At 44.8% G+C, this 12,613-nt stretch overlaps 1 protein-coding gene across 4 annotated transcripts in view; it reads right to left on the bottom strand.

Annotated features, from left to right (window-relative positions):
• The window catches only part of nav2a (neuron navigator 2a), a 158,074-nt gene that overhangs the window by 8,743 nt on the left and 136,718 nt on the right, over positions 1-12,613 (bottom strand). For all 4 annotated transcript variants that reach the window (XM_080766478.1, XM_080766479.1, XM_080766480.1 and 1 more), the window contains 9 exons: positions 9,476-9,559; positions 9,151-9,274; positions 8,266-8,483; positions 3,984-4,168; positions 3,656-3,809; positions 2,726-2,903; positions 2,388-2,485; positions 2,018-2,113; positions 747-927 (listed from right to left, as the gene is read on the bottom strand). In XM_080766478.1, the coding sequence (XP_080622604.1) occupies positions 747-927; positions 2,018-2,113; positions 2,388-2,485; positions 2,726-2,903; positions 3,656-3,809; positions 3,984-4,168; positions 8,266-8,483; positions 9,151-9,274; positions 9,476-9,559 (1,318 nt within the window). The remainder of the gene's footprint in view (positions 1-746; positions 928-2,017; positions 2,114-2,387; positions 2,486-2,725; positions 2,904-3,655; positions 3,810-3,983; positions 4,169-8,265; positions 8,484-9,150; positions 9,275-9,475; positions 9,560-12,613) is intronic.

The following is a 12,613-nucleotide window of genomic DNA, read 5'->3' as shown; positions in this document are numbered from 1 at the left end:
TTGTAGATCAGCTATTTTCAGCATGCAACCAAGTGTAAAATGACTTATACTGGATCTCTCGTCCACTAACATTTTAGTCTAGTTTTTATTTTTTTATGAAATTGTCAATATTTTTAGTCTTAGTTTTCATTTATTTTGCATTTAGTTTTCATCAGTGGATAAAGGTTGTCGACAAATTATTTTGTCATAGTTTTAGTCGACGAAATCAACACTGATCTTATTATAACTGTTTCCCCCACAACAGTGGGTCCCCGGGGCCACGGACACATTTTTATGGGTAAATAAATAGTATAGTAAATACCCACGTAAGATTTTTGTTTCCTACATTTTTTTGTTTTAAGTTACCGTATTATTATGCCGCAAAAAATTATACTAAAATAATAATATCCTGCAAAAAAGAATAAAATAATAATAATACAAAATTAACAGAGAGTGAAGAAAAAAAACGTTTACATGGTGAAAATAGCAGATCTACAATGTCACAACAGGTCGCACCGTGGCGTGTTGTGAGTTTGTAGTTTGGCTATATTTTCACTAGTTTGGGTCCCAGCGGGAGACCATCAAATGTTTCTCCTGGGTCTCGAGATAAATCGTTTGGGAACCACTGGTCTATACAGTATATGACCAATGTTTGTTAAGAAACACCCCCTTGTATTTATTTTGCCCGTTTCTTTTTGGTCTGAATGAATGCGACCACAGAGCTGCACAGTGCACAGTATACACAGACAGAGTGTTGAAATGTGTACCTTTGAGTTGGATGTTGATGGTGTTGCTGTCTCCCACCAGGTACCCGCAGGGCAGCAGCTCGGGGGTGTGGGCCGGGCTGGGGCCGTTGCTGAGGCGGTGGACGTCTCCGATGCTGTAGCCCTCCACGCTGTCGCAGCTCAGCCCCAGCTGGCTCACTGGGTCCACGTGGCTGATGTACTCCTGATGAAGGAAGGAGGAACACACGTTACAGGCATGACACCATGCAGGCCCCCCAGAAGGGCTGGGAAACTGTGGGGATCCTAAAGAATATCTGTTGCCAGGTGTAACAGCTAATGGGGATCCTAACTAAACTAAACTAAACTAGTACAGTCATGTTATGTCAGAAGCTTTGTCTCATTAGTAGTCATCTTATGTCAGAAGCTTTTTTCTCACTAGTAGTCATGTTATGTCAGAAGCTTTGTCTCACTAGTACAGTCATGTTATGTCAGAAGCTTTGTCTCACTAGTAGTCATGTTATGTCAGAAGCCTTGCCTCACTAGTAGTCATGTTATGTCAGAAGCTTTGTCTCACTAGAACAGTCATGTTATGTCAGAAGCCTTGTCTCACTAGTAGTCATGTTATGTCAGAAGCTTTGTCTCACTAGTACAGTCATGTTATGTCAGAAGCTTTGTCTCACTAGTAGTCATGTTATGTCAGAAGCTTTGTCTCACTAGTAGTCCTGTTATGTCAGAAGCTTTGTCTCACTAGTAGTCATGCTATGTCAGAAGCTTTGTCTCACTAGTAGCCATGCTATGTCAGAAGCTTTGTCTCACTAGTAGTCCTGTTATGTCAGAAGCTTTGTCTCACTAGTAGTCCTGTTATGTCAGAAGCTTTGTCTCACTAGTAGTCCTGTTATGTCAGAAGCTTTGTCTCACTAGTAGCCATGCTATGTCAGAAGCTTTGTCTCACTAGTAGTCATGCTATGTCAGAAGCTTTGTCTCACAAGTAGTCATGTTAGGTCAGAAGCTTTGTCTCACTAGTAGTCATGTTATGTCAGAAGCTTTGTCTCACTAGTAGTCATGCTATGTCAGAAGCTTTGTCTCACTAGTAGTCATGTTATGTCAGAAGCTTTGTCTCACTAGTAGTCCTGTTATGTCAGAAGCTTTGTCTCACTAGTAGTCATGTTATGTCAGAAGCTTTGTCTCACTAGTACAGTCATGTTATGTCAGAAGCTTTGTCTCACTAGTAGTCATGTTATGTCAGAAGCTTTGTCTCACTAGTACAGTCATGTTATGTCAGAAGCTTTGTCTCACTAGTACAGTCATGTTACCTTAAAGAGGCGTCGGACCACTCCGTCCAGGACGTCCCACTTGGTTTTGCCACTCACGCCGATGCATCCGATCAGGAAGTGGTGAGGACGGCTCTCCTGTTACAGAGAGGTGGGTAAACCGCGTCAGCGCTCAGTAAGTGATCGGAAAAAACGTCATTCGATGCTCGACACGAGACCTGGTCGACAGCGTCTATGAAATGTATAGAGCGTCGCAGTCCCACCCCCTTTCAGAACGACGAGTGGCCCAGGAAATGAATCCCAATGCATTTTTCCCATAGGCTATTTTTTGAAAAATCGAACTGTCAGGATGTAGAAGACATTTTTAGAATCCGATCTCCGATCTGGGTTAAATAAAATAAAAACCTCTCACCTCTCTCCACTTGTCCTCGTCCAAGCTGACTACTATCCTGACATGGCGGCCCTCCTTCCTCATGCCTCCATCACCAGCGGTGTCATCCAGCAGCATGTCTGTCATGGCGAACACACGTAGAGTAAGTACACACAGCAAAACAAAACACACGTTCAATCCTGCAGCTCACTATTGCTTTCGGGGGAGGGATAGTGTTAATTTCGGTCAAATCAGGCGGAGCACCTGGACACATCAAACGGCACACCAACGCTCCGCGACACACAGGTTGGGAAAACACTGGTCTAACAAACCGTATGAACCCCCATCTGGGAACCGATAAAAACAGACTATAGTCTTACCCAGGCTGGTGGACTCGCTGGTGCTGAGGTTGATGCTGTGCTGGGAGAGCCCCGGGGCGGGGCCCCCCTGGCCCTGGAGGTGTGTGTGGTGGTGTGGAGTAGGGGACGAGGAGATGGACACCTGAGAACTATGGAGCTTCAGACGGTCATTCTCCGTCTTCAGTTTCTCTATCTCACACTGTAGGAATACACACAAACGTGCACGCACACACGCACGCGCACACACACACACACACACACACACACACACACACACACACACACACACACACACACACACACACACACACACACACACACACACACACACACACACACACACACACACACACACACACACACACGTCAACTACATTTACTGACTCTCAATCTAACATTGCTTTTAAGGACATCTTGCTGTGTAAAGCCTTTCTTATGCGAATGCCGTTGATTTAAAAAAATATATATATGTATTCGGGGTAATTTATGCATGCCTTTATAGTACAGTATGTAGACAGGAAACGAAGAGAGAGATCAGGACTTTAGGACCTCTAGACCTGTCCATTGGTCCTTTCGACCTTTGTTTTATATTTTATAGAGGGATAGGCAGTAGGATTAATTTCGTTGTAAACTTGTGTCCAAGGCCAGCCTTCACAAATGGGGCAGTAGCCCAAGCCCACTGTGTGCGTGTGGTGAGGAGCAAACTATGAAGCACATCATGGAAGTTTGTCCTCTCCAAAGACTGGAAGGAGGATTAATCACCCCTCCATACAGCAGACCAGGAGGCAACCGCTTGGCTTAAGGACTTTGCATTCGCTAAATAAAATAAATACCGGATTACCAGCCAAGGTGCATCTTTGTATGTAATGTAAGGCATGCTGGCAGGATCAGTGAATGAACTGTGCCGCTACTACATGGCATCCAAACGGGGTGTGACTGACTGCTGTGTACCTGCATGCGGTTCATGGCCTCTCGGAGCTGGTCCAGTTGATGAGCGGAGCTGAGAGCCTCCAGCCTGATGTCTGTCAGCTTCATCTCCTTCTCCCTGAGTTCACTGCGGAGCTGCATCACCGTCTCCGCCTCGCTGTCTAGACACTCCGACAGTCTGCGCACACAGAAGCAAAGATTTGAGTTAAAAACGTTCGCTCTGACAGAATATATTCAAACATTTTCACGATTTTTCAAAAATAGCAGAACTATACTAGCTGGATTAAACATCGAAGAACAGTTTGACGGTTCCAGCTCATGCTACACAGGTCCTGTATACTAGTGTACGTACAGCGAGTTGGAGTGTGTGTTCCTGAGCATGTGGTGGTGAGGAGCGTGTGAGGAGGTTCCGTTGTGGTGGGGCAGCTTGGGCGAGGAGGGCAGCGAGCAGTCCGTCATCTCCTCGATGTCAGAGTGGGAGGAGGCCGACTTGGGGGATTTCTTCTTTCCGAACGCCTGCTTGAAGGAGCTCCGTAGCTGTGGGGGGGGGGGGGGGGGGGGGGGGGGAGACAAACAGGGGCATGAGGGGGGCAGTGAGATCACGGGGGAATATGTGTGTGACTGTGTGTGTGTGTGTGTGTGTGTGTGTGTGTGTGTGTGTGTGTGTGTGTGTGTGTGCGAGCGTGTGCTTGGAATGGAATGACCCGCCAACACACGTGGCTGAGAGGGAAAAGAGGGTAGGAAAACAGCTCTGAAGGAGTTGGAAAGAGAGTGCACGGAAAGGCAAAAGGAAATAAAGGAATAGGTCGTCTTATGGGTTGAGTGCTGGCTCTAAACACAATCTTTTCATTTGAGAGTGTGATATTAATAATAATAATAATAATAACACATTAAAACCACAATTGTGTAGCAAAATGATTGTATGGCAAACTCACTACTTTGCAAGTATAGGTCTGTGCTATATGCCTAATCACTGTAATTTTAATATGCATATGTTAAATCCTCAAATTATCCATTTGTAAATTGGAGTACACCACCCCTTTTGGTGTTTTAACTAAGCATTATGTTTTACTTTAGCTATTTAAAAATAGCAGATCTACAAGCTCGTAGCGCGCCACCGAGTGGCACGCTATACGAGCTTGTAGGTCAGCTATTTTTGAAAAATCGTGACAATGCGGCACAAATCTTTGAATATATATATATTCTTTCAGAAGACTTTTTTTTTTATTTCGACGTCAGGCCTAAATGGGTTCAAATTATCCATTTGTAACTTGGTGTACAAATGTAACCGCATGCTTTGAGCGAGAAGTTTGTGTTTGGGAGCAGGTGACTCGAGGTCCCATAAGACATCGGCAACAGGGTATACTATAGGATACTAGAAGCACTAGTGCAGACTAAGGAGAGAGTCAGAGGACAGACAGAGGACACGGGGACAGGACAGGACACTTAAGCCAAATTCCAATAGCCAAAATCTCGGCCACTCACTCACTCTCTCCAGCATGGCAAATTATGGTGAAATTGGTACCCTGCCGAAACATGTGGCCATCTTGTGGACTTCACACAACTTACATGGAAGTCTTTAAATGCGTGGACTAAACACCGCTATAGGTTGAACTCTGCTAATGAACAAACCACAATGATTTGTGTTCGGACACTGACGTTATGTGATGTCAACACGATTGTGACGTATTTCAGCAGGTCACCAGTTTCACCGTGACACCACCATGCTGTAGTGACCGAGTGTGAGTGAGCGAGTGGCCGAGATTTTGGGTTTTGGAATTTGGCTTAATTAGTAAACCTATAGTGCTGCTAGAGGTGGGAGGGGCTAGCTGCTGGAGGGAGGGGCTAGCTGCTGTTCCATACCATCCATTCCTTACCTCATACACCTGCCACATCAAAGCGATAGCACAGAAGGAAAGACAAGGAAAGAGACAAACCGCACATGTTCATCCACTGTAAAGTCCTGGGTGTTAAATGAACTCTGAGAGAGTAAGTGCTATTATGTCTTGTGCCACCCCTTACCCCTTATTCCTATATAACATATTTGACATTTTTTTTGAGGAGCACTAACTAGCCCCTCCTATCCCCAGCTCTGTGTGTTTGCGAGTACCAAATGTGAGATGATTTGATTGGCTGAGCACGGAATGTGACGTATGATGATTGTACGGCGATGAGAGCGCCCCTCAAGTCACAAGTGTGATTTTTACTATTTTAAAAAAAATATTTTAAAATAAACAAGCTCACAACTAAGCTAGTTGAACCGTTTTAAAATGTTTTTCAAGATAGCAAAATGTGGCAAAGAAGTTCAGGCATAAAGGGTCAGGTGTGCCCAGGATTTATTTCATTTAATTAAAGATATAAAGATGAATTTAATGTACTCTCTCAGAGTCACCGATGGATAATTGAACACTGAGGATGTTTACTGTGCACAGGACCGTGAACAGGGCCGTGGGGCTGGCATATGAAAAGGGGAGAAGAAGCATGAATTGGAAGCAACAGATAATAAATAAATAGGCTGTTGATAAACTACCAATGGGTTAGTAATAAATCAAGTCAAACTTCTATTAAACCTTCACTAACACACGACCACCGATAACGTGTTAGCAGTCTACAGCCTCATGTAGCCTACAACCAATTATTACATTCTGTAAAACACATTTCATATTGCATACGAAATATGAAAAGCAGTATAGGCTACATGATAACACAGCTATACAATTCACCATGTTCCATTACATCCTGTAACCCGCACAGCCCGTATAAACCAACACACCATTACAAATCAAACGCATATACACACTATGGACCATATAGACCACATGCATGGACATGCTACAGTAGAGGAAGCCATGCACGCACGCTCGTACGCACACACACACACACACCCCGAGTCCCTGACACCTGGAGTCTGCTCTCCGTCCAGACATATAGGAAGGTCGTTTGTTATCATTGCAACCTAAAAGCAGGAACTCGATGAGACCAACGCACTGTCTGGGATACTGCATCTGCTGAGCGACTCCCAGGCCGCTATATATGCGCTCACACAGCCTGTCAACTCACATGAGCTACGACCGCAGGCACAGCAACACAGAGACGTTGTTGCATTAAGTCGTCATTGTCTTCCAACCTGCCATCTATTGTTAGTTGTTAAGAACCCGGCCTGGGCCGTGGCTCAGTGGTCCAGGCACCTTATACCAGGCTGGTATATAATCCAGTCTGGCAGTGTGGCCGCCGGTTCGACTCCCGATCCCGACGGCCTTTGCTGCATTTCACCCCCCCCCCCCATTTCCTGTCAGCCTACTGTCTGTCCCTCCATGAAAAAATATAAAATAAAGGCGAAAGACACAAAAAAAGAACCCCATGCCCTGTTCGGCATTTGGCAAAAAAATAGGCCAAGATTCGCAACATGCCGCGTTGATATGCTTTGTAAGATTGTAGATTTCACTGAAGAGATTTAGTCTGCATACTGTAACTAATCTAACTACTGTATAATAATATAGTGTGATTAATATTTGTAGCATCATAGGATAATGCCCAGCCCACGTTTGTTTAAGACTTTAGCACCCTCTGGTGGACGAATGTGCACATAGACTGGCATATGAATACACAGACACAGTTGGCCTCAGTACAGTTACGTTACGTTTTGCAGTTGCAGCTCATCTAAAAAATACCATCACAAAGACAAAGGTCTCCAAGACCTCTTAATTATTGAAAAGTATGTCCACATCATAACACCTGAACTGACAATGGCAAACCAGCCCCGATTGCTTGATGGCAGACACCTGTGGGTGATTGTGCTGCAGGGAAGGGGAGCTGTGAGAGGTATTGTCCATTGTCACCAGACAGAACAACAACATACAGCAAGATACCGTGCATTATGGTTCCGAGACAGGGTGATGCTACCACTATAGAAACCAGATGCCAATTTATATATATGCTGAGGTTCAAGTGGCCTCAAGTGGCCTAGTAGTAAACTAGCACATCAAACCTTTTCATTTGCTTCAGGCATACAATAACTACCCAAACCACACTAATGCAACTAGTTGCAACAAAACAGTTTTAAGGACATACCACACCAATATAACTAGTTGCAACTCCTTGCTAAGAAAACAGTTTTAAGGACATACCACACCAATGCAACTAGTTGCAACTCCTTGCTACAAAACAGTTTTAAGAACATACCACACTAATGCAACTAGTTGCAACTCCTTGCTAAGAAAACAGTTTTAAGGACATACCACACCAATGTAACTAGTTGCAACTCCTTGCTAAGAAAACAGTTTGAAGGACATACCACACCAATGCAACTAGTTGCAACTGCCATTGGGGATAATGGTTGCATGCAACTACTCACAGCCGTTTGGTTGCAAGGAGCTGCATGGCTATATCACTGGTGTGGTTTGGGCTTAAAGCTGCATCTGCGACCGTACAAAAATCTGAAGACACACGACACCTGTCGCCAACAATCGCTGTACGGTAACAGCACATGTCGGCGACATGTGTCGTGTGCCTGTAGCTCCGAAAAGTGTCAGTTTGACCCTTATTGCTGCACCATTATTAGACTTTAGCCAGACTTTGCTGTATAACACCACAGGGAAGGGGGATCGATCTTCTCACTCCCAGGGACAACTCACCCAGTTCTTCTTGTTCTTCTTCTTGTTCTTGGCGTCCGTGTCCATGTTGGAACCTACGCTGGAGTGGCTGGTGGCGCTGGCTATGCTGCTGACGCTGTCCGAGGAGAGCTGCCTCCGGATCCGCAGGTCAGGCTGATGTTGCTGGCTTTGCTGCTGCTGCTGCTGTTGTTGTTGTTGCTGATGATGGTGGTGGTGGTGGGGGCTGCCATTACTGCCACCTGAGAGGCAGGGAATGAGGATGAAGACAGGGTCAGGGACCAGTGGTGGAAAGTAACTAAGTACTTTTACTTAAGTGCTGTACTCAAGTACAATGTTGGGGTATTTGTACTTTACCTGAGTATTTCCAATTTCTAGTACTTCTCACTTCTACTCCACTACATCTCAGAGCCAGAATTTGTATACTTTTACTTCAGTACAATTATTTGAAAACTTTAGTTACTAGTTACTTTGGAGATTTTAATTTTGGGTTAGTAAACATACATTAACCACTTCAACCCTATACATTTCGGCCATTTGAAAATAGCCGATCTACAAGCTCACAATGCGTCGCAACGCAACGCATTGTGAGCTTGTAGATCGGCTATTTTCAATAGATTCTGTACACATTTTGAACTTGTGAAATGGGACATTCTGCAATATGAGTACTTTTACTTTTAGTACTTTAGGTACATTTTGATGCCGACACTTTTGTACTTTTACGCAAGTACATTTTCAATTCCGTTCTTTCGATTGTACCGAAGTAGTTCTAAATTGCAGTATTGGTGCTTGTACTGAAGTACATAAAACTATTGAGTACTTTTCCCACCACTAACATGTTGTGTTTGTGTGTGTAATGTGTGGTTTCATCAGGGCTGCTGGGTGGGGGGGGGGGGTCGTTAACCTCACCTGTCCTGTCTGCTTTGGGAGAGAGCTCCGGGGTGTTGATGACTCCGTTGATGGCCGCCTGCGCCACAGCGTTCTGCCTCTTCAGCAGCTCGATGGTTTTCCTCAACTCGTTGAGCTCAGAGTCCTATATATACAGAGTCAACGGAGACAATTAGCGTTAGTATTTAGAGAGCTGCGTTATATATACTTTGACCGTGTCCTCAACAGAGTAGCATGTTAGCATTAGCATTAGCATTAGCATAAACATTAGCATGTTTGAGGCCCGAAAATGTTGCTCCGAATGGTGCGGGGGGGACACAACGCGCCCGACACGAAAGAGGTTCACCTTCTGCTCTGCGGTCATGGTGAGACTCTTCAGCCTGATGGTCATGTTGCCTAGACTCTGCTCGAACGCAGCCACCAGGTGAGCCTGCATGTGGGGAATAATAAAAATACATCAGAAATATATTTGTAAAACTTGTAATAACTTTACAGTGGCATTGCTAATTTGATTTCTCTGTCGTAAACATCATTAGGAAGCATGAATTCAAGTAATTCAGCATTTCAGCAGTTGAGACGCTGTTTGTCTTTAAAGTGCTTCGGCATGCAGCACTCCTCTCGTACAGAGAGACCGTTCAAGATGAGAGACACTGAGCTTTTGGTCCACAAGGCTTCCAGGAGCCTGTCTGGACGGATGGCCCCTGTTGGCTAGAGATTCCTCCTACAGGAGGAGTTGTTCAAGTTCAAGGGGAGGCAGGGCCCCGTGCTGCCCAATGAGAGGTGCTGTCTGTGGGACTCTGTGGGAGGCCAATATTCCTCTGGGGATACTGCTAAAACTATACAGCTGTGTATGTGAGATAACTGTCTGGGTGGGACGGAACCGTGGTGTGCTCTGTGTTCCCTGATGAAGGCTTAAGCCCAATTAGGCCTGACCTCAAAAAAATAAAAAATAAAAAATAAAATCTTCTAAATCCTTTTCTGAAATAAATATTTTCACGGTTTAAAAAAAACCTACAAGCTCGTAGAGTGGCGCGCTACGAGCTTGTGGATCTGCTATTTTTCAATAGCTAAATTATAACATAATGTTTAAAACACCAAAAGGGGTTCCCGCCCCCAAAATGGGTAGGGACCTACCGCCGAAACGTTGGATTAATTTGTCTTAATTGCTGCTGCGTCCTAATAAAATATTGTCACTCTTGGCTATTGGCGTGATGTGCGGCCACTTTTCTTTGTTTTGTCAAGATTCCCTCTGCAGTTCCCTCCCTCCCGTGCGGGCCGGGCAGCGCTACAAGGACTTTGGTGTGCGCCGTGTGCATCTTTGTACACAGTGGGTGGGATCGTGGGACAAACACAACACAGTTGGTTTGGGGAAACACGAAGGTTTGGAGGCATGGTGGGACTGGGAGCCGACTCCACTGAGCACTGATAACAACCGATACCTAAAGCAGCGACCTTGAGCAGCTGAGAAGGGCTGAGATACTAAAAGGTGAGGTCATTATGTTATAAGCTATAACTGTGGCAGTGAGTGTGCTGTTCCTCCTCCGAAAACACGAGAGCGCTTTTCAACAGCTGCCTTGATCTTTGGCCGGCAGGACCACCACAAATATGACATCATTCAGGCAAAACCATTGACCAAAGCCAAAACGTGATTAAACCCAAATGGCATATAGTAAACCAGTCCAACTGCTGTATCTCAGCGCTGCTCCACTTCTCACCCTGGGGGAAAAGTATATGATTTATATTATACTGTATATGGATTTGCCATCTATGTTATTATAGATGGAAAATCCATATCACCCAGACAGTACTACTAGAAGTGTGAGTTACTTACATGCGTGCGTGCGTGCGTGCGTGCGTGCGTGGGAGATGTCTATCCAATTACTTCCTGTTCCTTTTTACTTCAAATCCCTATAGGGCTCAGACTGAGTTTGGCAAATCTTTGTCTTTTATAAAGTCCCTGGACTCCTGGAATGCTCTTAAAACTAATTTTCTAACTTGTTTCAATGCAATCATTTTGAAACAGTTCAAATACACATTACACGATGTGTAATTGATTTTAAGTCAGTCAGCGTAAATGAAATGAGTGTAACAGCAGTGCCTCTCGAGAATAAACAAGGGTTTACAATTAAACGCGATACAATATTATATTAGCGTGTACATATTAGTGAAATGAAACAATTCCATTACTTTACTCAGTCGAGACCCCTTCAAATACCCATGAGAGCCCTATAGCCTGTGGTCCATGGACGCTTCTTCTTCGTACACTATAGCACAGTGGTTCCCAAACATTTTTCATGTCAAGGACCCCCAAACTGACACTATATATAGCCCGCGGACCCCCATTAGAAAAGATATGCCTGCAGGGACCCCCATAAGAGATGATTTATACGGCTCTAGCAGTGATTTTCAGCCTGTTTTATTCCAAGGACCCCCCCCCAGATTGACATGCGTTAGTCTACAGACCCCCATTTCATGTCATTTCTATCTCTGGGACCCCCAATTTATATTGTAAAATCAATGTACAAATGGGTCCATTTGCTTCCATTTGTACACTCTCAGAGTTACAGACCCATAAGGGTCCATTTGGTTCCAAACTATCATTTAGCTGCAGGGGACCCCCTGGAACTCCCTCAAGTACCCCTGGGGGTCCCCAGTAGTCCCCACTTTGGGAACCACTGACTATAGCACCATGAGTACAGTATACAGGCCTTATCTTATGAGTGCAGGTGGTTCAAGTCACAGCTCCTCTCTCTCTCTCTCTCTCTCTCTCTCTCTCTCTCCCTCTCTCTCTCTCACATCACGTGAGAAGCATCAGAGCGAGCGAGGGACCGCCGTTCTATAAGATTCTCAGCCCTCGGGGTGGCAGGCGTGGGCGTGTGCTCTATATAACTCAACACAGTCATTCAGCCGTCTGGGGGCCATGTAATCAAATATTTCAACAAAAGTTTTACCTTCCCTCTCCTCCACCCCCTCTTATACTGTATATACTGTATATCCCCTATCTCTAATCCATATATGTTATTATTCTCAAACACGCACGCACGCGCACGAGCACACACGCACCCCATATTTATCCGAGTGGCGTCAGTAGTAAATCTTTAGCTAGCATCTTTTAGTCGACCATCTTAACCCATTTAGACCCGAGGACGTTTCTACAAATGCCTTCCGAATCCTGGCAGTTTTCTGAAAAACCCCATGTTTCTAATGTCAGTCGTTAGCAAACATTTCCATGGCAAGGACCTCCCAAAATATCTGTATTTGGCCGCCGACCCCCCCGTCTGAAAATATGTTGTTCAAAGATTTGAGTTAAAAACGTTCGCTCTGAAAGAATATATAGGTATATTCAAAGATTTGCGCCACATTTTCACGATAAAAAAAAAATAGCAGACCGACCTACAAGCTCGTATAGCTTGTAGATCTGCTATTTTTCAATGGCTAAACACCAAAAGGGGGTTCCCGCCCAGTATGGGTTATAAGGAGTGTG

Source organism: Protomyctophum bolini (assembly GCF_963924005.1).
Source record: "Protomyctophum bolini genome assembly, chromosome: 1".
Taxonomy (NCBI): Eukaryota; Metazoa; Chordata; class Actinopteri; order Myctophiformes; family Myctophidae; genus Protomyctophum; species Protomyctophum bolini.
The sequence above is the reverse complement of the archived record's forward strand: the minus strand, read 5'-3'. Positions and strand labels throughout refer to the sequence as shown.